Source organism: Clavelina lepadiformis, chromosome 1, assembly GCF_947623445.1.
Source record: "Clavelina lepadiformis chromosome 1, kaClaLepa1.1, whole genome shotgun sequence".
Classification (NCBI taxonomy): domain Eukaryota; kingdom Metazoa; phylum Chordata; class Ascidiacea; order Aplousobranchia; family Clavelinidae; genus Clavelina; species Clavelina lepadiformis.
This window is the reverse complement of record NC_135240.1, coordinates 6,966,804-6,990,494: the sequence shown is the minus strand read 5'-3', so window position 1 is coordinate 6,990,494 and position 23,691 is coordinate 6,966,804. Positions and strand designations below refer to the sequence as shown.

Below are 23,691 nucleotides of genomic sequence, written 5' to 3'. Positions count from 1 at the left end.
GTTCCTGATTTTACACAACTCAGTAATAATTATTTACCGCTAAAATTACAATAAACTTGCAGACCTATGACTTACCTGAGTGAGATTTTTAAAATATAGATCGTTACCTCACATTTTACTTTGTTTTTGGGATTTCCCATGAGACAGCAAGCGTTCTTAATTTTTATCCGAGGGCATTGACCGCGACTGGATCATACGTCGCGTCATTTTGCGCATGAATTGCTTAAATGAGAGATGGCGCGTGAAATGTAACACACGAATGAGTTACTTGATATGGTTTACTGTGCTTCGTGAAAAAAATTCCTATATTAAATATCGGAATCAAAATATTCTTTGTCATCGTTTTTAGGCCTGGTTATTGATTCTCTTTTGCGTTATTTTGTTTTATTATACGTTTCAAAAATATTTAGAATTTCAAAAACGTTAGAAGCATTTCTTACAAAAATAGAATAAAATTTGAACTTTGGTTTAGTCATATTCATGATTCTAGTTAACTACTGAATGTGAATGAGCTTAAGATGTCTATGTCCAAGATAACCTTTGCAGAAGAATGTAAGGCAAAAGTTTGGTATTGTGAAGGTGGAGGTTTGGGTTTAAATCGTATTTAGTTTTGTGAGTAGTTGAAACTGCTGAGAATGATAGATTATGTTATTTTGTTGTGAAAATAGTGAGTTCTTAATCGTTGATCCCGTATTTTTATAGTTATTTTATAGATTTGTTAACATTTTCCTTTCAGTTTCCAGGATTTTTTGTTCACCAAACTTTTGAAAAAGACTTTGAGAAAATGAGGTTATCGGACCTGCGTCCCCATGGTTTCGGCCACTTAGGAGTCCACGTAAAAAATCAAGTTGAATACACGTTATCAGCGTTTGAGCAAAATCCAATAAAAGGTGTTGTGGCAAAAGGAGTACCAAATATTCTGCGACGTTTCAGAGACAAGTTTCTTGTTGTAGCTATTCGTAAGTGCTATGTTTTTTTGTACTAAATTACGGAGAATTTACGTTAGGCTTAGATTGATATGAAACAGCAATAAGATCATAATAATAATTACATTAATCATAATGAATACAGCTTTGTCTTTGTGGGCCATTGTGGAAACTCTGGAAGTGTGCCACCTGCATGCACGAGATTCATTAATGTGCACGCAAAACTTTTTTATCACACTGATTTATAATGAATAAAGAAAAGTGGTTGTTTAAACGCCAATTTATGACAAATAAAGAATTGAGGCTTCAGTGCATGCCATCATGCAAAAATTTGCGTCTTAGCAGGCATGATTTCGTGTCACAAACTGTCATCTTTTTCAGTCAAACTTGTGGATCCACAATCACAATGGAAAGTGTGGTGCACACACACACAGGAGACACATTGTTTCTTTTTTACTCCTGTACCAAAAGTATTGATAAGGTAGCTTATATATTACGTCATAATTTTTTTCTTATTTCCTCATAACTCCCCAAAGTGGAAATCCTGGCAGTTTTTGTTGAGATCTCGGGGATGCAGGACGGAAAAAATCGAAGTTACCAGGTGCAGTATAGCGAAAATTGAGTACAAAATGGTGCATTTGAGGTGCATTTTTCAGAGAGAGCATTTTTCTGCTAAAAAGCAGAGCTTATGGGCTCCGTTGTGGTGAGGTAATTGTGAAACTTTCGGGTGTAGCAAACACAATCTTGAAAAATCTTAAAGGTGCAGTTGCAATGCTTACCATTCAGGCCTTCGATGTAATGTGCAAAAGTACAAGAACCCCATTCTATGTTAACTTCGAACTTTTTCTTATTCAGTTCGTTTTATAAGGAAAATAACAATGCCAATTTAGCTTTTAGACCACCAGTTTATAATAAATAAAATAGCAAGTTAGACTTCAGTGCACTCTAATATGCGAAGATTTGTGCCACTGCATGCACACTTGTTAAACTGTCATACTTTCTAATCTGGTAATGGGTAACCTTACTGATTAGTGCTGTTAAGTCTGTGCTTTATTAAATTAAGCTAACAAAAGCAAGTGGAACTTATAAAATCCTGCTGACAGCAGTTGCTACTTAACATCGACTGTATTTTCGTATTTTTAATCAGAGTGACTATTTCACCGTAAGTAGGACATGCAGCCCATAGTTAAAGATAGACGATTAGGTTAGGAGAATGGATATGCATAAAGTCAATTTAACCTATTTAGGGTTAAATTGAAGTTAGATTTAGATTAGAAGGAAGACTTAGGTTAGATTATTATGTTATAACATTTAGGTTGAGTTCACAAAAAAACATGAAAGTATGAGCTTTACATATAACCCTACCCTTCTCACAAAGCTGAATTCATTATGTTGCTCTTACTGCCTTCAATGTTTTTTTTAAATTGTAAAATATGATTTATTTGTTTAGCTGCTGCCGTGTTTTATGGATTTTATGATTTTGGAAGCAGAGCACAACTAGCGATGGACCGAAAGAATCCTGCAGATTTTGAAAATGATGTTTAAAGTTGATCGCTATTTATTGACATTATTGTAACATAATAAATTTTGTATTTGAAGAAATTGTATGTTGAGATTAAGACAGGTTTTCTGTCAGCTAGGTTTCATATATAGTAGTACTATGCTATGATTTTAATACACCTTGGCAAGGCGTCAATGGTATTTGCCTCTATTTATATGTTATCTAAAAACACAATATACATTGAGCTCAATAGTATTTTGATACCAGGACGATGTTCACTTCACGAGAAATTTCTTTATTCTCGAAAAGTCTGAGGTTACTACAAAACACTATTTGGCTAAAAGAGGTTTATAAATGCGTTTAAGTCAAGCATGTTATCGATTTTCAGCTTCATACATTTGAACATCATCCAAATTTCGCAAGAAAACATCTCTTGAATTGAAAAATAGCACATGTTGTAGCTAAACACAAGAGGAGATTATATTTGTAAGTCAATTCAGTTAAGATATACAAATATTAAAAATACGTATACTCAAATTCAACGTCATGTTATACACATGCATAACATAGTAATCAAATCGTGCAAGTGCACCATATAATGCAAGCTACCGATACAAAATAAATACAATTCATTAGGAACTCTAGTTAAAGTAGAACAACAAACACAAAGCAATATATACTACGAAGGTAATGGGTACCATAAAGTACAAAATTCTCAAGCTAACGTACTAGTACAGTTCATCGGTAGACAACTACCATTCTATGATGAATTTAACTTTTTTCCTTTGTATTGTGTTACAATAACAATACAATAACAGTAACATTAAACACAAAGTCAAATGATGTAAAGTTTCAATCAACACATGCACAAGTTGCATATTTTTTGTAATAGCATTTATTCTTTTTTCCATTGATCAAATGACGTTAACAGAATGAAGCCCCGTCCTCTCATTATCATCAGCATTAATTGTAAGTGGCTCTTTGAGATGGAAGAATTCTTTCACATTATTCCAACATCCCTGGTCAAAGGGATTGTTATATTGGCCATTTCCATCTTTCAAGTATTCGTACCGTTGAAAGTTTATCCTTTCATTAGTTGTCAGGTTTGCAACCGCCTGGAAAGTCTGTAAAATATATTCAATAAACATAAAGGATGGCCGCGTCTTTTATGGAAACCACGAAAACCACTCCTAAAAATTCCTGAAGTACGTAACAAACAAAAGTGAATTAGGTTTTACAGAAACTGAGTTAGTTGAAATAGCATCCCAAATCCACAAAACTTGACTCAAAAATAGTAAAACATTGTCAACTCACGGTAAATGAGACTAGCCCCAATGTGATTAAGGTGAAAATTCCCATCAGTACTCCACCGAATATGAGAATACCATCAAAGCCAAATTGCTTGTGCATATACCACACGAAATAATCTCCCGTCAACAGGGTATACAACATTCCCAATAGGAAAATGAGAAAGTAATGCCTTGAAAAAATATTAGGAGCAAACTGACAACTTTGCAACTTCGCTGTTTACGACCAACATTTATCGCTACCATATATGCGTTGTACATCATAGAATTTCAAATCAAAGTAAACCTTGAGTGCGTAACAAGACTTAATTAGAATGCTTGCGCTTACCTGTTTCTGTAACCCACAACATTGTAAATGTAGGGGCAATAATGATCAAATTGTTTAACACATCTGTTTGTTATGCGACAATGCTTTGAACGAAGTGGTTTTACCAATCTACATGTATGACACAGACGACTCAATGGATTTTGACCTTGCTTCCATTCAGCAAAATAGGCAACCTTTGGAAAACGTTTAGATAGATATATTACAGTAAATGAAAAATATTGTGATATATATTTTATCATATACATTGAGCTGCCCTTGGCCGGTATCTATTACAACAGAAAAAGATTTGATTAACTTTTACTAGTTTACAACAATTTGAGTGAAAACATGTCTGTTATCTCCCAAAGTCTGAAAAGTGACCATGAAAAGATAAGCGTAAAAACACAACAAAACATGTTTTCCTAAATAAAACTTTTTTTCTATGAACGTAGCTTTTAGTGCACTGCAGTCATCTAACCAACTATTATTAACCTTAATCTCGTTAACAATCAAACTCAAATTTAACAACTTATTGATAATTGTTACATAAATACATACATTAAAGTATTATTATAAAATTCAAAAAATTAAAGTGATCAAATAACAAAAGGTAATGAAAAAATAGTCCAAAAGTTACAAAGCACCACAAATACTGGTTAACTGAAATATAGGGAAGTGATTTTATAGGCTTGATGATGTTACCTGTTTCAAAGCTTGATCATATTCATCAACATTCTTGGGAAGAAACCCAGGATCCATATTATGTGCTTTTACCAAGCAATACCACATCACAACACTAAAAGATTATTAGATATTTGAACAGAAGCATTCAAAGAAAATTAGATGAGTGCTTTTTCCATTATTAACTTGACATTTTTACTTACGTATTTATAAGAAAAATGAAATGCGCCATATGAAAATTCATTGTGTATGGAAGAACTTTAAAGAAATACGCAGGATAGCCATAACCACAGGTAACAAATAACATGAACAAAAAGGCCTTTTTACTCTTTCCTGGAGGTCCAAAAAAAATTGACCTGCAACAAAGAATTAGTGTCATGTTATGAAACATTAAACAAGGAAAGGTATAACTAGGTCAAAAATTAAAATGCCACCAGTACACCACACACACCAATGAAATGACTAACTTAAAACTTAATGCAGGAAGATAACTTCTCTTGTTTGATTTAAAACTTTCAAAGTAGGAAATGACATCGTTATGTTTTCTGCCCTTGGCTAATTTCATCGGCGTGTTGCCATTATGATCTTCCAGATTAATGTCTGAACCTTCCTGCAAAAACACATCAGAAACTGTTCATATAAACAGAAAATCTACCGTCACTTTCTGTACAATTCACAGAAATATTTTATAAATGAAAACTGGCATAAATTTACCTTCTCCGCAGTACACCATCTGCGTATTATACCAGGGGCGTACAACATTTGACTGCATGGCCACTTTTGATCATACACATGTTTATATATCAAAATATAAGTTATGGTGGCCGTACATTGATAACAGGTTTTTGGCTGCCGTATGCAGATATTTGGCTTCTGAAACTGGTTTCAAACAACTGAACGCAGGGTTTCTATGTTACAAACCAAGCGGACTTGCACCTTCAGCTGTTGGTCTTAAGCTAGGTGACACAAAGCGTAACGATGTGGATTGTGTTATAGAATGAATAGGGGTCTATAATTTGAATGTGTAGACAGCTAACGGCTGAGAATCAAAGCTGCAGTAGTGAAGTGTGATAAAAACGATGAATTGTGACCATAAATCCTATTCCTTTACAATACATATATAATTCATAAAAACAACTTTGAATCACTAGCGGCTGGAGATATAACAAAGTCAGTAATGCAGCTGGTAGGAGCAAAAATGTTGTGTACCTCTGCATCATGTTCTACATTACAATGCCAAGTGTTATGCAACTCTATCAGTAAAAACTGTACAACTTTCACCAACCTGTTCACAGAGAAGTTTTACGGTCAACAGGTCACCGTGCAAGGAGGCCAGATGTAAAGGAGTTTGGCCGAAATTATCTTTTTGCCGTGGATTAAACCCGGAGTAAATTAAGAGCCTTGCTAATTCACTGTGACCTTTTCAAAAAATAACAATATTATTAAATATTAATGGATACAGGCAGCACTTAACTATTTGCATTTTGTGACAAGAACCTTCAAGATTATTACTATGAATAATGCAAAGTGAAGAAGCTCATTGTAACAAAAGTTGCAAAACCAAATTCAAAATCGTGAAAAATTTTTGGACATTTCACCTATAATTGCTACAACAGTTCATTATCTTGACTTCAGTAAAGCCACATCAGTAACTTTATTTAAAGTTGATTAACAGCACAAAATTACTGTACTATAAGGTATATATGATAACTGATGCATTAATCCAACTGACAGTTGTGTACACACAAGATCAATAGTTGAATCCTACATACCTTTGAAGGCTGCCCAGTGCAAAGCGTTGTCTCCTTCTTTGTCAGTAATTTGCAATCTTGCCCCTTTCCCCATTAAAAATCCAGCAAGCAAGGTCCTGCCGTACTGAGCAGCTATTATCAGCGGTGTGCATTCTTTATTGTCTACGCTGTCGATGGACACACCCGCCTTAAATAAAATTGCAATTTAAGTTTTTAAAGCATCCAACAACTCTAATTGCTTCATGTTACCAACAGATGAAATTAAAGCATAGAAACCTGCAGCAGTATTTCTACAGTTGGTACGTGTCCATTGACACATGCCCAGTGAATGGCCTGGGCACCAAGTTGATTTTTTGCAGGTGTATCAAGTGGGGCCTGAAACAAGTTACTACTACATTAGTATTGATTTTACATTTGTCATGCAACATCAACACAATTTTCCTGGTTCAAATACAGTAGACTTCATTTTGCCAAAACCTTATAAGACTGCAGAAGGCTTATTTGTAATCACATATCTAACAAATAAATTTGTACCTTAATTTGCGCAAAATATCTCATGGCATGTGTATGGCCACCAAGAGCAGCCCAGTGAACTGGCGTATGTCCATCTTTGTCACACTGATTCAGGATGCCAATGCCTTCACGATCCACTAAATCTTGTATAGGAATAAGCAACCTGTAAAGTTACAATATTAGCTTGAACTACGTACAGTACGTAATAAATATTCCAATAAACGGAACGGACAAAAATTACCACTTAAGTGTAAGTATAGATTGTGCAAAAATTTTATATGGGTTAAACTTTCAAAGGATGTTGGTGCAATGATCAAGTGGATAATTTTCCTGATTTTAACAAAAATAGGTTTATTACGGAAACCTATTCATGATTGCAATCACTACATTGCCGTTGCAGTAATCATATACAAATACAGTGAGACCTCGTTAATCCGAACCCCGAACAACTGGAATCCCCGTTATTTGACACAAAACTGCCGGGAATGGATTTCTTCCTATGCATTTTACCTCTTTAATCCTGAAACCCCGCTGTCTGACTCCGACACAAAAGTTTTGGAAAAATGTGCTAAATAAATAGCAATAAAATCTGATAAACCGGATTATTAAGAGTGAAGAGAAAATGATTCACGATTGTCCTAGATACAGTAGTTTTTGACAAACACAATAGCCGATTATCTATGCATAATAATAGCAGTTTCACTCTTTAAACTCCTACGCATACACATACTTTGAATTGGAGTAAGGTGCGTACAGCTTTTTGAACACGGTGCTACATTTGCAAAATTGATTGATTTTTCGCTTTCCGATAATCCGGATACCCCGCTAAACCAACATTTTATGACAAAACAAAGTGGTCCGAATTAACGAGGTCTGACTGCACTGCAACTTAAAACCATAAGATTACCCCAATTTTGTAACATGAAAGATGTCTTGCACAAGCTCCTGATTTTTTCTTTCTTCTTCGCTGATATTTTCAAGGTCTGTTTTATCTTTGTTGCTTTGAAGATGATGTGCATCTTTAAATGGTCCATCCAAATGTGTCTGACTGCTGATATTTGGAAAAGGACTATTATAACTAGCCATTTTTGGAAATGAATTACACAGTTGATTTCAGAAACCTACAACATTTGATAGATGCTAAAACATATACTTAAGTAGCTTCTATGCTGTAAATCAGTCAAAATGTAATAAAAATGACGTTCAAGGTAAAGTTACAAAATTTACAAACACACACACAAAAATAGTCTACAACAAACTTACTGCTAAACTTAAATTTTATCATTAAAATGTTTTCATTGTGTCTTGAACAATGAGTTATCTAGATTAAAGGTAATTGTGGTCTAGCCATGCTGCCATGAAAGTTTCAGATATTCTAATTATTTACTCTACGCATCGCACACAAGTTACCGACTATAAAAATCTGTTAGAGGTTTATTACAGAAGCGCAAGATATTTTTACAAAAAGTGGCTTTTCAAATGTGGTCGTTTGCGGCAAAAACAGTTTAGTGATTTCTGTAATTATGGTAGACAACATGCTAAGATGTTATTACTCTCAAGTCTCAACAATAGACTGACCAACACGCATAGTACTAACCTACTTCAGCAGTTTGCAATATACGCACTGCACCTATAATGTATCATAAATTTTTTTTTTTGAAAAAATGCATACCAGCACAATACAAATTTAAAAAACTTCGTAAAACTATCAGTTGAAAAGTTTGTTTCCGTAGCCACGTCTAACGCAATAAATTAACACCAATCAATGTTACTAAAACATCTGCCACTACTCCTGACCTTCAAGGCTATTTTCATATTCAAATACACCTCCTCAATAAGCAATGATCCAATGAATAAGCATGTTTTCTTTCAAAATAAATACCGTAACTACCGACAAAAGTACCTAGATTACCACTCAAACGTTGGGTGTCGTTTTACCCAACCATTCAGAAAACGAGAGAGAGGATCTCTTTCATCCGAGTTGTGAAAAAAAGCTCCACCATTCTAGCCGGCCTATAATTTCTAAACATAATCAAAATAACTCGAACATAACCGTTCTCTTTTTCGCCTTCTGAGTGGTGGTTAAGAAAAAGCTCTACCAAGACCTGGCTCAGGAACGCCAAGGGTAGCAAGATTCTACGTCGCGTTTTACCGCTATGTGACCACCAACATTCTTATTTTTCTAACAAAACTATGTGTTTTATACACATAAAGACGAGGTTGGAAGATTATTGTAATAAAGGCGATGTTTAGGTGAATTCCATTTTGAAAAAACGTTACAGCAGTTATCCATATTAATTTCATCCAGCGAATAACATAAACATGGGATTGGGAACAAATTAAGATTAAAAATTGTTGGAATAATATCATCACAGAGTGGAATAAAATCAACAGCGTAATTAAGTACGTTTGGAAAAGATCCGGTAATTCATCGTTATGACAAACGACATTATTTTGTTATTCGTACAAAAACGCTTCTTCTCTATAGGTTTACCTTTGTATACTCCAGATTGCTTGTCAATCGATCCACATAGGGGCGATCCACCACAGGAATCTGGATAGCGAGACACCAGGTTCAGTTCATTAGGCTGTGGAAATAGACTAAGTGCGTTGGCTACAGGCATAAACATATGACTACTTTGCAGTTTGTATTGGCTGTATCAGTATATCTATAACGATTATTTAAAAGATGTTATAGCTTTGGAAACGATCTCAAGGTTTTTCCACAAAAGATCCACACGATCTAAATATATATCAACTCTCCAAGCCGACCCGTTATACGTATATTGACCGGAGGCATTTGCTTAATAATTTGTGCTTTTGCGGGCCATAGCAGCGGTTGTCCGTTGCCTTAGTATAGTTTGATCTAAGCTGAAGACACATAAAAGCAACCGCACTAAGTCAGTCAAACTGCATGCAAACGTGGCTTTTTCTGAGTTGGGTGGGCCTAGTTCTACATTTTTTTAAATGTATAGGCCTATGTCAGATGTATATTCCTGTCTCACTGTATTAGGCTGTATTATACCTGTTTGCAATAGATGTAAGTTAGTGCTTTCATTATCCTGTCATTGCAAGGCTGTAATGTGATTCATAAAATGGCCACACGTTCTAACTTGCCGAAAATTGTGACTGACATACAAGGTAAAGTCGTTTGTTTCAAACTTAATGTGTTTATGCCAAAGCAGCAGTGAAATAAATGGAGTTATATGTGTTTCACATGCAGATGTAGTTACACAGATCTGCAAGGATTTTGAGTCATCCAATAGGGAACCGATTACGGATGACAGTCACGCTTTACACAGGTACAAACAGAGTTTTTTTTAGAAAACTTATACGTAGCCTACATTATGTATCATGTGTTTTATTTTATTTATATACTCATTGTTCAACTTTTTCGCAGATTATGTGCAAAGCTTGAATTCTTGCTAACGTCCAGTTTAAAAGAAAAGTCAATTCTTGGCACCAGGCGAAATTACTGGCATTGGATTTACTCTTGTCTTAAAACTACAAAAGGGCTCAACGATGGAATTCGTTATGTGCATGGAAATAAAGAGGTGATCATTGATTTGGTAACTGTATTCTTTCATGGCACTTAACTAAACAATCTGTAGTCTTAATTTCAAAAAAGAAACCCACCTATTGTAAAATGGATTTTTCTATGATGCAGATTAAGTCCTCCAAAGGGAGGGGAAGAGCTTTTATTCGTTACTGCCTTGTTCACCAAACACTTGCCGACAGTTTGCAAAACTGTATCATGAACGATTCCATGACAAGTCAGCATATTAGTCCTAACTCGGTGTTAACAAATCAAACTTATTCATCAGCCTTTGTTACATCACTGTATGACCTCAATGCAGTCAATTTTGACCTTAACTCCAAAGGTTTTGACCTTGACTCAGGCTGGCCAACATTTGCAAGGTATGTTGTTTTGCATTTATCTGTAACTATGATATAGCATGTAATCGTAATAGATAATAACATATGTTATATTTTGATATGTTGGAAATAAAATTTTTAGTGTTTTTCTTTTTAATATTTTATTATATTTTACCAGCACCAAGTAATCTCACTTACTTATGATTTATTCTAATTCTTTTGGAACTTTTTCAGCAAAAGAAATCCATCTGTTGTGGACCAGTGGGCCGTGCGCAGCCACACTGGCAGTTTTGGTAGTTTGGCCAGTGCTTCTGTTGTCATGGAAACACCTAGACTACATGGAAGCGGTGAGTGAAAATTTTACATCAATTTTTTTTATATTTCCATTTTTAGTGCTGATGAAAACCTTTTGTCAATGTTGGTGATCGTCATACTACAGCATTATATAGTATACGGTATCCGCAGAGTTATGTGCAAGTATGACTGTAACTTTTTATATGTCTTCCTCTAGGAAGCAGTGGAGCACCTAGTGTTGACCAGAGAGTCGAAGAATTGGTTTTAGAATTGGACCAATCAGATTGCAGAATCAAAGAGCAACAGGTTAAAGCAACTACTATTTTTTCGCAAATTATTTTAAAATCAGCTCCCACAGGCGTGTGCTTCAGTGATGCTCTTTTTGTAGCTACAAGCAGAAAGTGTCCGTATTGTTGGGATGGAGTATGCTTTGAAATGCTATGCAGTGGAAAACACTGCTTCTGTTTCAGGATCTTTGAAGAAAAATACTAGAGCCAAGAAATTAGCTATCATTTTGTTTTGCAAGTAGAATAATTGATAGTTTTGTGGCTCCAGTGTTTATATTTTAAATAATCTGCTCTTTCCAAAACCTTGCTCTTAATTTCAGGATCTGATCCTTGAACTGCAGGGAAAAATTGAGGCTATTGTGAAAGCAAGCAATGAGAAAGAAGATATCCTCGCTCGTGTCATATCCGATCTGGAATCGAAAAATAGACATTTACAGGAGGCCTTAAGTCACATGTCTTCGGAATTTCAAGTGTGTCCATTGTTAACTGTGACAAATATTACTGCTTTAGAAATTACATGCGGTTATTGTTCTGACAGAATTGTAAAAGTATCAAAATAAATTCGTTTTACTGTAATACTAAACAGTAGGCTAATCAAAATGAATCAATCCAAATATTTAGTCATTTGAAACATCTAGTTGAATCAAGTAATTTTTTTATTTAATTTAGTGTTAATGTGCATAATGATTTGATTAGGTGAGGTATAGTGACCACGTGACTTGAGTCAATTTACTAAGTCTAGCTTTCTTTTTTGAAGTAGGTAATATTGGTATAGTAGTATAGGTGTATATAAGTATAGTACTATACATATATATAATACTACTACTTAGTATAGATGTGTATAAGTAGTAGTATTGGTGTGCAAAGATGTTGAAGTCTATTCAAAATAGAACTGTCAATAACTTGATGTCATGAGTCATGGCGCTTTTCTAAATATTATTCTGGTCATTAATTTTAAGCTAAAAGTTATTAAAAGCAAATCCGTAAAGATTTTCAAAGTTTTACAGTTGTTGGTTTTGTTTATGAAGGAACGGGAGCATAACTGGTCAGAAAAGCACGAGAAGCTTTCAAAGGAAATGGATTCATCGGGTTCAACCAATGCAAGTTTGGTGTCAAAGGTTGAACAACTTGAAGCAGACAAAAGGACACTAGAGGAACTAGTATCGCAACATATGTCAAAAATCACGAGCAATTTCAGCCAAAATTCATCAAATGTCATAAATTCACCATTAACACCAACCACATCAACCCCAGTGTACAGCAGTTCCCATGAAAGATTTCAACTGGAGGAAAATAACTACAAAAACGAAAACAAAATCCTTAACACGCAGTTGCAAGATTGTCAAAAACAATGTCTACAGCTTAAAATGAAACTTAACGGAAATGTTTCCAATGCAGCAAGATTGGCTGAAGTTTGCCTTCAGCTTGAAGAAGAGCAACAAAAACTTGCCAAGTTGGAAGCTAGTATTGTAACTTCAGCTTCCGCACAAAAACTCTTTCTTGAGCGCCTTAAAAAAGCTTTAGATATCACGGACGAGGCAGTGGGAAACCAGGTATGCCTTTCACATAATTAGCATTGACTTGAAATCGTGACTACATCAGTAAGCCTTGTCGATAAGGAAACACTTAACTGTCTCTTCAAGTTCTTCATAAACTTGTGTTGACTTCTAGTTTGAAATGATCTTGCAACACGTCACGAAATCGAAAGAAAATGTTGTGATCACTGAAACTGCGCAGAAAAACCCCACTTTGGCAGATAACGACCATGAGTCATTTTTAAAGTCTTTAAAAGGTTAGAAAAGAAAGTGGATACGTATAGTGCCAACTACCAGGTCTAACAAAGGTCCATTAAATGTCATGATAGTTGAAAGATATCCACACAATATTTTTTTTCCGCAGAAGAAAATGAAATATTGTTGGTTGATTTTGAAGCAACGAAGCATGAACTTGGACAATACAAGCAGAAGCTTCGAGAAAGTGAAGTTCGCATGGAAAGCATGAAGGTGCAGTGATAAGTTAATCAGTTTTGTTGTTAATTATCATAAAAATCGAAAGGAATGCAAAACTCAAGGTTGTTGTAATGCTCGTTAGGATTTGTATTATCTGGAATTTATTTTGACATGTTTTAACTATGGAGAAATAAAGTATGACTCACGGTCATGGACCCCAGGTTGAGAACCACTGAGTTTGGATTTTCATACAGTTATATAATTATCCTATATCCTATAATTATCCTATAATTTATTTGACACATTGCTATACAGCTTGAACTTGCATCTGCTGACAATAAATCTTCAAACCATTTGGTTGATCTTGAGGAACAGTTGTCAATAAGCAATGAGCGCTGTCAAGAACAAGTACGACATAATGCGGAGATATTAGCAGATCTCAAAGCCACCCAGGAGAGACTAAAGCACACTGAAGTTGAATTACAAAAAGCAAAACAACTTTGCAACGAACTGGAGCTAAAAGAAAGGTATTGCACATAAATACTATGAAAATGTCAAGTGATTGATACGTCACACTTTAATTATCGGCCTTATGAGGAGTTAAATTGCGATTTTACCTCACGTATGTATTTCGTGTTGATAAAGTTAGTTGCACTTCATGGGTTTTCATTATGCTAAAACCTATTCTAAACGCATGATGCTAGTAAAATGATATGGTGCCCTCATTTATCGCAATTTGCCGCAAGGGGCTCTCATTGTGTATCAATATTTCATACGAGCTAAACTTGTTATGGTGCAAAATCAGCAAGATTCTCAATCCTTAATATAATATATGGTCCCAATGTCAAACTACTAATGAGTTGAGTTGCTCAAGTGCATCGTGAGGTCTCAGTGTCTCTACACATGTGTATAAGTTGCATGGTAGTGTTAGGTGTAAACTGAACTGTTATAGTCCTACTGCACTTGTCCTGTTGGCCATAGTCTTATGGTAAAAACTTAAAAGCATGTCATCGGTCCTTATGCAAAAATCTTACACCCTTTGTTGTAATTTATAGTATCCTGCTCTACTTTTGCCTATTTCGTCATGCCTTTGACGTTGCCACGTTTTTAACAATTTATATTTTATTGTGTTTCTTGAGTGATTTTGAAAGTTATCAATTGTTGCAGTTCACTTTTCATAGTTAAGAAACATTTTTTTTGCGATTAACACAGGTTATTTCATTTAAAAACCAATGTTTTTATACCTAGCAACGTTACTCGCTTAACTTGGCAGCCGCCGTCTACATTGTATACTGTATGATACTTCATGATTTTTCCTCTAGACAAAAGTTGTCATTTTCAAGAGATACTAAGAACCAGTGTTTGTTGTCGCATACATATATACTGCAAGTTATGAATGATTGTTGTTTGTGGTTTCTTCATCATAAATATTTTTAATTACATAATGTTCTTACATTATTGTAATAAATTCATTTTAAAATCATTGTCTGGTGCCTAGTGGTATGGACAGAAATTTAAGACATGGAATCGTGTTTCTAAAACTGGATGGCTAGATTCTAGGTAAGTCTGACATGGTTCTGAATGTACAAAAACATACTTAAATTGCTGTCCATACAGTGCCCAATGACTCCAATTTCTCCCAAAAGTGAACATTGAACATTTGCATTGCAGGGAACTAATAGCAGAAAATTTGAGAATGCAGCAACGCCATGAAGATGAGATTTGTGAAAATGAACTTGTTTTTGAAGAGCTTCAGGTAAAACAGCCGGTGAGCCTTTTACCGTACATATACAAGCATGCATGCAAAGCTTATGCTGGCTTCTACACTCACAAACTTTTGGTGGCATTGTGGTTTCCGCTCTATTGTGTGTTAAGGCCCATGGCAAATGGTGGCTGATTGTATACACGCTATGTCATGCTGTGCCCGATTTATGGAATAATGTTGATGCATTTTCTGCTTTTATCTTGACCACAGGCGGAAATACAGCAACAAGAAAACTTAAATGAAGCATTGGATAAAGACCTTGAAAAAGAAAAGCAAAAGGCCATAAAACTGAATGGTGACTTGAGCATGACAAACAAAGCAATTGAGGTTTTCAACGATAACATTCGCGAGCAGGAGAGCATGGTCTCCCAAACAGAAAAGACATTGCTTGAGTTTCAAACTGGAATGAACATAGTGACCAACAGATTATTGAGTTATGAAAAACAACTGGAAATTTTGCTCCAGCAGGTCGAAGGTTTCTTCCATAATATTAGGTAATTATCAATACCAGTTTTCTGTGTGTCATGCAGTCTTACATATTGTGTTAAAATGGTACCTTACATGTATCTCCTGTGCATTATCCATTATCCTTTTTGTAGCATGGCAAGGGTAATTGTTTTTAAACAGACACTGATACCATTGGATGAATTTTGTTTGATCAAACACTGGAAAGTATGTCTTGACCTGTTTTAACCAGACCCTATTGACCTATTTAAAATAGCAAGCCAAAGTAGCACCACTAGGTATTGTTAAGTGACAAGAAGATATAGGTTATTTAAGTGTAATGTTGTAATCAATTTAAAATCCGATTGTGGATAGTCTATAATTTTATTGAATTATAATCCAACGGTTGTTGCACACATATTTGTAAGACAACACTTCATATCATCACTTGTCATTGTCCAAACATTTCTGCTTTAATAATTTGTTATCTCTCAAAAATGTCAGTCAAACTATTTTATACGAGTATTAGTATTTTGTTATTAGTATATGTCAATTGGATGAGACAGCAAGCGTACACTTACAATGGAATATAACCAGTAACCACTGCTCAGGAAATTATATTTGAGATAAGAAAATTTAAATAAACTGTTGTTAAGTAGAAATTGTTGATTTAAAATTCAATTTCTGTTATGCACCATTTACAATTCTTAGTCTATAGTGTCGATTGTTTCAGTGTAATGATCAACATATTCACCCAAAGATAATGTTGTATGCGGAATATGAAATAATATTAATGTTACTGTTTTTTTTTTAAGACTAATTGATGAAAGTGAAGATGTTGGTGACTTTAAATTGGATGATGATGCAGAAGAAATGATGGATCCTAGCATCAAGGAACAGTGGAGGAAGATGCAGGAAAGATTTGTCAACATCTTGAACAAATATAAAAATTTAAAACGTTTGTTATTTATTTTCATGTGTTTTTTATATTGTTACTTATGAACTATTATTATTTATCATGTTATTTATTATCATAAGGTTTTTTATTATTTTTAAATTCACGATTTGTTTTTCTTTATATTCTGATATTTACATTGTTATATACTTCAGCATTATTGTATATTTTGTTGTTTGTGCTGTTGGCTGTCAAACTTGTCGTCCAGGTCCATGATACCTTCCAGCACTTGGTTATTATTAGATTAATTATCTGTGTCTTGTTTAGGCGATCTCGCTCTTACTGAGACTCAACATGAACATCTGCAGCAGAACAGCGACACTTACAAGGACAGCACGGAAACAGAAATAAAAAATCTGAAGGAAAGATTAAGTGAGATGCAATCGAACTTCGATATTCATCTCATCACTATAAAGGACCTCTCTGACAAACACAAAGTGCTTCAGGTGTCTTTGATGTCACCATATTTTCATATCACATACCTTTGTAGTTTTTTTTTACTCCCTTCTGCATTTTAATGCCACGATGTCATCTTAACGTAGGATGCTAAAGCTGAAAACTCCGATCATATTGATCGATTGGAGTATGAGAACAATGAGTTGAAACAAGTTGTGGTAGCTAGCAAATCTGTGGCAGACGAAGTAAATATGACCATTGGTTACATTGTGTATATTTTTACAGAATTTTCATTATTATCAATATAGGCAATATTGTTTTAGTTCAAATCTAAACGTATTAGATCTTTTTTGCTAACATCTCCTGCTGAACATGCTTCATTTGAAATCTTTTCCAAGCTTCGACTGCGTTTGATGGAAGGTTCTGCACAAAAAGTCGAACTTGAGGATAAAATAAAATCTCAAGATTCTGACATTTTAAGCTTAAAGGAGAAAATAACAGAGCTCCTGCTGTAAGGCTGAGTATGAAACTGAAGTGGTGTTACATCGACACAGAGTGTCCCAAATCCCTTTAGTCAATTTTAGCATCATATCTTGTTGTCTTAGTGATAAAGACGCGCTTTGGAAAAGTGGCGAGGAACTCCAGGACAAACTGCGAAAAGCGGAACAGGCAGATGATTTGGATGAATCTGGTTGGGTGCATGATAATGAGGTCACTTCTTGTTCTTCGTGTGGCAACACTTTCACTTTGACGTTACGGAAGCATCATTGTAGGTGAGTCGTATGCTATAGTGTTTGCTATTCTTGTGCAGTTTGAAAATTTTGTAAAAGTGTACGTTTTGATGGCTCTTAAATGTGGCGTTTTTAAGTTCAAAATTGCAGCTGAAGCCCGTTTATCACGAAATGAAACAAATAATATGCATGATAGTTAATATAGATATACCCAGTCAAGCTTAATATAAAATCATCTGTGTTTGATTGAGAAACATGAACGTTTTCGCTGGCCAACCATGAGTCCGTATTTTGTAACCCATAAAATGCATGATCAGTGTGAATCGTTATTCCATTTTTGCACGGAATTGCCTCATGGGCTTTGATGTTCAAATGCCAATGGGGAGTGAATATTTTTATTTTTCTCGGTGAAAGGTATGAATTTTGAAATAAGGCTTTCATTTTCATGGATATTTCAACCAAAACATGCTACAGGCATTGCGCAAATACTTACTGTGGAACTGTAGTGATCATTTACATGTGCTAACAAGCTAAAAACGTCTAATTGAACAAACGAATATTTTCTGATGACGATAAACTGAGTTTGAAAAGTCATAATGCAACGTTGTGTTCTTTGTTGTAGTTGAACAAGTATCACTTATGTTCTACAGAATATGTGGGAATATATTTTGCAAAAACTGCTGCTGCAGTTTTGTGATAAAAGGAAACAAGAAGTTACGAAGCTGCATCGAGTGCTTTCAAAAGCGTCAGAACATCAACGTACCTGATCCAAATGCATCGGTGAAATCGGTGGATGCTTCAGATGTCAGTACACTGTGGGAAACACCTAATTCTTCTACCAGAGGTTGGTTGGTGTAGATGTTTTTGCTCATTAGTTGTTGGTGAATTGTAGCGCTTGAGGAGCAGTGATGACATAAACTCATAACAGAGCTTTGACAAGTTGCCATAACTTTAGATTTCGAAGAAATTACGCCAGAGGAGTGTGCCAGTGTTGTGGGCGTGGATGGGAAAGACGACGGAAACTTGTCAATCTATGAGTGAGTGAATCTAGCAAATGCAAACTTTCTTATCACAATGGCAGTGACACTGTATGTTTTGTTCGGGAGCACGACATATGGCCGCGGGAAAGTGGCCGCGAACAAACTCACCGGGGTCAACTGAACGTGACGTAAATTGACCGCAGACAAACTGACTGTGACATAAACTGGCCGGCGATCAAATTAACCGTCGATAAATTGGCCGGCGATCAAATTAACCGGCGACAAATTGGCCGTCAAAAAGTCAAAATTTTAAACTCGGTAGTATATGATATGTAAAGTAAATATTTGTTTGTAACTATTTCCTTTGTTTTTAACAAAATTGTTTTTTATTTCAATACACATTGAAACGTTTATTGAAATAAACAGAAGTGACTAGATAGTGAATTAGAATTTTGACCTTTTGACGGCCAATTTGTCGTCGGTTAATTTGATCGCCGGCCAATTTATCGACGGTTAATTTGATCGCCGGCCAGTTTATGTCACAGTCAGTTTGTCTGCGGTCAATTTACGTCACGTTCAGTTGACCCCGGTGAGTTTGTTCGCGGCCACTTTCCCGCGGCCATATGTCGTGGAACCGTTTTGTTCAGTGTTATTGGCAGCTGAACTATGTTAACTCAGTGTATCATGAAATAAAAGAGCAGAATTAATGATAGCTACTTATGGATTAATTATTTACGGTTTACTTTTTACTTTTATTTACTTTTATTAACTTGACAAAGGCACTTACAAGCATCAGCTTGCTTCATCAGGTGTACTACGAGATCATGAATACGTATTTCATATAACCATCATATATATTTTTGTAGCACTTCCTCAGCGCGAAGTGTAAAGAGTGAAGACACTGTAAACATACCAGCACGAAAGTCCATGTACCTTCCAATTCTTGTCGAACAGCCTGGAGTTATTTTGCAATGGGAGATTTCATCGGACAGAAGTATTGATTTTAAAGTGTGCTATTCCCCAACCGAGGTAGGAATTACTTCAAGTTTTCAACTTCACTCACCCCAATTGTTCCTCAAAGTGAAATAAGTGCTGCCAAACTAAAACTGACCAGTTTCAAATACCTGGCAAACATTTTGTTATTGTGAATTGTGATACTTTGCAGGAAGATGAGCCTCAAGACCTGATGGCAGCTCGGAGGATAGAATCCCATCTGGAACCTTTCATTGGTCAACTGGAAGCAAAGCAAGAAGGAGTGTATAGCATTGTACTTGATAATACTTTTTCCAGGTGATAAAACACTGTCTTGCTACCAGCACTATACGCTACATACCACAGCTTTTATTTCTACACTGTAAACTATTAGTGTTTGTGACAGTTTGAAAGGCTGGTCAGTCCATTCATCCCAGGACAGCTCAACCAATTACGATTAAACCCAAGTCAGACCAACTCACAGATGTTGGTCGCATTATGCTGGGTTTAGCCGTCCTGGGCTGATTCGTTCACGGCTTGAAACGACTTCAACCGTTTGAATGTGTTTGTGTTGGTCATTTCTTTGATCATGTTTTCTTTTGCAGAATTAATCCCAAGAAAGTGACATACCAACTACATACAGTTATAAACAGCTGATTCCAGTCCGAACAATCTGCTGAGATATTATTCTACAATTGTATCATGTTTATCAAATGCATATTTGCTTATTGTTCACGTGCCTTGCTTGGGGTTTTGATTCACATAATTACATAATGTGCTGATATTCTACTTGGTGAATGCAATCAAGTATGATTTTTGAAAATTGTCTATGCATTTTCTCAACTGTAGATATGAAATATCATGTGTTTGGAGACTTGTGGCAATGAAATAATGATCTGGTCCCTAACAAGACATTGTTATCTTTGCGTTGATATACCTGTGTGTGATTTTGAGTTGGTTAAAATTCTTATGTACCGGTATCCTTTTTGCAATATATTTATTACGTCATTTCGTATCGTCTGTTCCAATCAGTGTCGCCGTAGTGTTTTGCCTGCTGGTGGTCGACATAATACACGATTTCATGTTTCTCTGCATCTGTTCAACATTACTTTGTACTTAGCAAAAGGCTTAGAAGAAAAGTACGAAAAGATACATTTTATTAATTAGTGGGTTGAGGGACTTCGTGCTGAAATAAACAGACAGCCGCTAGAACTCATCGACATGTACTGAAACACAACAAACGTTGCATTTTCAAATTTATGTGTATCTTCAAGTCTAAAACACGTTTGTGCAAAAGCGCAAAGTTTTTTCCATAAATATATATTTTAAATGAAGCTTAAAGTACCCTGTCACTATCTAGGGTTCAGTAAACTGAAGGCTACAGTATTTTTCAACAAGCTATTTACCTGTTAGTGGATGCCACATTTGAATGACGCCAAGTCACAATAACAAAAGCCCACTAAAGCAAGGTGTAGACTAGAACTAGCCTAGGTCCCGTCGGAAGTCCTTTAGTTTGACATTTTTACATAAGGTTTTGTTTTGCTTTGTTAGTTGAAACGAATCATTTTGCGTAAAATGGAATTAAGGAGGTCAGTCAAGCAACTTTACAAGACAGTAAGTGTCTTTATTTAATAAAATAGCAACGTTACCTTATTCCGCATATTAGATAACTAATGAGTGTAAAAGTGATGAATTGATTAATGGTGACACATTCAGACATTGCTTGCTGCATTGGCAGATTGGTATATAAAATGGATGACATTTTATGCTGGTACAGTAGTATGGGAATGTGGGTCTAGTATACAAGTGCACAACCACAGAATGCCTTTGTATACTAGACCCCAGCAGCTACTCAAATTGTGATGTCATCAGGTTGTGCCCTTGTATACTAGACCAGGGAATGTTTGCTTTATCTTCAGGTTTAGCTTAGTCTGTACGAGTTGCTATGTAAGTCTAATGTCGCCGATTGATTAAACCGATTTATAGTTAATTGCTGATATTTGATTGGTCCCAATTTTCTGTTTTAAAACCCTTCTGAACCTGCACATTGTCACTTGTCAGCTAAACTGGGGAATAAGGCAGAACTGTTTTAACGGCTACAGGCTGCTCTACAATAATAATTACACTCATTGACTTTCATTATAACCCGGCCTCTCTCAATCCTTAATCTTGACGTCACCAAGACACCAACAGCAGGGTCAATCTGGGTGCTGTGCCAAGCAAAAAACACATGACATCACCAATGGCAGGGTTCTACTCGAAAACAGCAGGCTGCAATTGGTTACTTTATAAGAAAAGTTTAGAATATGTTCAGTTAAATTTGCTAATTAGAATTTTGAAAAATCTTTATAGCAGGCGCCATTTGGGGATATCTGATTTCTTTGTTCATTAATGTTTGTTTTATTATTATGTGATTGACTCATTTTGTGCAAGTTACCCAATGGGTTGTCAGGGTGATGTTAATTCCTGGTTAACAATACCAGGGGTGAGCTGATACGAACCCGAAGCCAAATAGATTCGCTGAATATTGTCTTTGTGGATGATTCGGGTGAACACGAATACTAACAATGGCGATCCTGGATACAATATTACTTATAAATTTACCGACTTTGGTAAAAAAAGGATGATCTAACATTTCCCAGCAAAGCTAAAATAGAGTCAACAGTAATTACAAGTTACAATGAAGGTCATTTTCATAACGATTTTGCTTTTTCAATCATTTTGTAAACATTCTTATCTTTTGAAACAAAGCGATTTGTTTAACGATTACATCATTTTACAAGCAAGATTTGACAACTTTTGGATGAAATTTTGTTCTTTGGTTCTAATATGAATAGATTTGGGATTTGTTCATGTCGACTTTCATGATATTCAGGTTTGCACGAACCCGAATAATCTTCTTCGCTGCACATCCCTAAACCCTACTATGCTTTATGATAAATGCTTGGTAATCCATGGATTTTTTTTCGGGCAATTTATGCTCACATGTCTCCAAATATTGTATTTTCACATGTCGAAGGGATTATAATTGTTTGAAATTTTTTGGCAGTGCTTTATATACAAATCTTAAACTGCTAAGTTTGTGAGCTTTTAGATTTAAGCACAAACCTAAACTATTAATGATGTTTAGTTTGATGCAAAGTACTTTAGTTACAGTCATAGTTATAAACATAATGTAACTGTAATTAAGTACAAATTAGATAAATTTTGTGTTTGTGCTGGTTGAATAATCAAATTTGTGTTTATTGCAGTTGATTTTTATGGGAAGGGAATATCCGAAAGGAGGCAAATATTTCAGAGACCGTTGTCATGCGGTGTTTGTGAAAAACAAAGACATTGACGATCCCGACAAAATCAAGCAGATGATTGCTCAAGGGGAATATGTGGTAAAGGAATTGGAGGCTTTATACCGGCTCAAGAAGTATAGAACTCTCCGAAAGCGATATTATGACACAGAAACATTTGAAGAGACAATAATAAAAAATATAAGAAAATTTGACGCGGAATAATTTCATGAGAAAATTTTGCAAAATGATATTTTTAATTTTACAAGGTTCTTTTAATATGTAGTTGTTTTATTGTATATATATATATTTATTTAGTGGGAAATTCTTTGATGAAGGTAGAATGTTACAATTGTTCTTACATACACCAGTCTTAGGTTTATAATTTAACATGCAATATGTACACTTAAAAGTTCTGTTTAGCTAATAAAAATTCTGACTTCCTGTTTCTGTTGCAAAGTTTCCTACGTTCTATTTGAATGACTTAGGTTATAAACTGTTTTTATTGCAACATTTATTCTTAAGTATATATTTGTGCATGAGTATTTCCACCGAATGAAGTAAAAGTAATCTGTACTTGCTTTGCCTTGTGAGGAATTGTTTGAAACCAAAAACAAAATGTAACCACAAACAAGGGTATGCGAATGTGCAATAATCATTTCTCACTGAACCAAGTTCCCTGTATGTGTGTTAAGTGTGCACAGTACTGATATCAAAATAAGCCAGTCTACCCTTGAAGTTTTTAGTATACGTAGGATGATGTGAAGATCTA

The 23,691-nt window shown here is 35.2% G+C and overlaps 4 protein-coding genes across 5 annotated transcripts; 3 read left to right on the top strand and 1 right to left on the bottom strand.

The window, feature by feature from the left end:
• Positions 1 to 596: 596 nt before the first annotated feature.
• Positions 597 to 2,528, top strand: LOC143462772 (cytochrome b-c1 complex subunit 8-like). Its single transcript, XM_076961047.1, has 2 exons — positions 597 to 959; positions 2,377 to 2,528. The coding sequence occupies exons 1-2, from the start codon at positions 785 to 787 to the stop codon at positions 2,469 to 2,471; spliced, it is 270 nt and encodes an 89-aa protein (XP_076817162.1). The 5' UTR covers positions 597 to 784; the 3' UTR covers positions 2,472 to 2,528.
• Positions 2,529 to 2,706: 178 nt separating this feature from the next.
• On the bottom strand, positions 2,707 to 8,166 carry LOC143462764 (uncharacterized). The gene is made up of 11 exons (XM_076961033.1): positions 7,894 to 8,166; positions 7,008 to 7,149; positions 6,750 to 6,848; positions 6,495 to 6,660; positions 6,008 to 6,141; positions 5,190 to 5,332; positions 4,926 to 5,078; positions 4,744 to 4,837; positions 4,063 to 4,235; positions 3,742 to 3,907; positions 2,707 to 3,551 (listed from the first exon to the last, which is right to left on the bottom strand). Exons 1-11 carry the CDS (start codon positions 8,070 to 8,072, stop codon positions 3,342 to 3,344), a joined length of 1,659 nt encoding a protein of 552 aa, XP_076817148.1. The 5' UTR covers positions 8,073 to 8,166; the 3' UTR covers positions 2,707 to 3,341.
• Positions 8,167 to 9,941: 1,775 nt separating this feature from the next.
• LOC143446921 (FYVE and coiled-coil domain-containing protein 1-like) lies at positions 9,942 to 20,727 on the top strand. Of its 2 annotated transcripts, none has more exons than XM_076946785.1 (23): positions 9,942 to 10,127; positions 10,210 to 10,288; positions 10,387 to 10,540; positions 10,654 to 10,904; positions 11,097 to 11,209; positions 11,374 to 11,462; positions 11,764 to 11,913; positions 12,472 to 12,996; positions 13,115 to 13,235; positions 13,343 to 13,446; positions 13,708 to 13,919; positions 15,064 to 15,160; positions 15,368 to 15,651; positions 16,417 to 16,559; positions 16,824 to 17,002; positions 17,099 to 17,197; positions 17,351 to 17,463; positions 17,558 to 17,725; positions 18,334 to 18,527; positions 18,639 to 18,720; positions 19,530 to 19,692; positions 19,829 to 19,953; positions 20,241 to 20,727. In XM_076946785.1, exons 1-23 carry the CDS (start codon positions 10,082 to 10,084, stop codon positions 20,290 to 20,292), a joined length of 3,543 nt encoding a protein of 1,180 aa, XP_076802900.1. In that variant the 5' UTR covers positions 9,942 to 10,081; the 3' UTR covers positions 20,293 to 20,727. The 2 variants fall into 2 exon arrangements, with proteins under 2 accessions (XP_076802900.1, XP_076802908.1); XM_076946793.1 differs by having other exon boundaries at positions 9,943 to 10,127; positions 15,064 to 15,148.
• Positions 20,728 to 20,847: 120 nt separating this feature from the next.
• LOC143446934 (LYR motif-containing protein 5B-like) lies at positions 20,848 to 23,500 on the top strand. The gene is made up of 2 exons (XM_076946805.1): positions 20,848 to 21,249; positions 22,887 to 23,500. The coding sequence occupies exons 1-2, from the start codon at positions 21,211 to 21,213 to the stop codon at positions 23,142 to 23,144; spliced, it is 297 nt and encodes a 98-aa protein (XP_076802920.1). The 5' UTR covers positions 20,848 to 21,210; the 3' UTR covers positions 23,145 to 23,500.
• The last annotated feature ends 191 nt before the right edge of the window (positions 23,501 to 23,691 follow it).

Bases quoted from the DNA above. Each gene is read 5' to 3' on its own strand.
- LOC143462772 (XM_076961047.1), top strand. From the start codon at position 785: ATGAGGTTATCGGACCTGCGTCCCCATGGTTTCGGCCACTTAGGAGTC. The intron at 960-2,376 runs GTAAGTGCTATG...TTATTTGTTTAG, and splicing joins GTTTCTTGTTGTAGCTATTC to CTGCTGCCGTGTTTTATGGA.
- LOC143446921 (XM_076946785.1), top strand. From the start codon at position 10,082: ATGGCCACACGTTCTAACTTGCCGAAAATTGTGACTGACATACAAG. The intron at 10,128-10,209 runs GTAAAGTCGTTT...TTTCACATGCAG, and splicing joins AATTGTGACTGACATACAAG to ATGTAGTTACACAGATCTGC. The intron at 10,289-10,386 runs GTACAAACAGAG...ACTTTTTCGCAG, and splicing joins GACAGTCACGCTTTACACAG to ATTATGTGCAAAGCTTGAAT.
- LOC143446934 (XM_076946805.1), top strand. From the start codon at position 21,211: ATGGAATTAAGGAGGTCAGTCAAGCAACTTTACAAGACA. The intron at 21,250-22,886 runs GTAAGTGTCTTT...TGTTTATTGCAG, and splicing joins TCAAGCAACTTTACAAGACA to TTGATTTTTATGGGAAGGGA.
- LOC143462764 (XM_076961033.1), bottom strand. From the start codon at position 8,072: ATGGCTAGTTATAATAGTCCTTTTCCAAATATCAGCAGTCAGACACAT. The intron at 6,142-6,494 runs GTATGTAGGATT...TTTTTTGAAAAG, and splicing joins GCACTGGGCAGCCTTCAAAG to GTCACAGTGAATTAGCAAGG. The intron at 4,236-4,743 runs GTAACATCATCA...CGTTTTCCAAAG, and splicing joins ATGATCAAGCTTTGAAACAG to GTTGCCTATTTTGCTGAATG.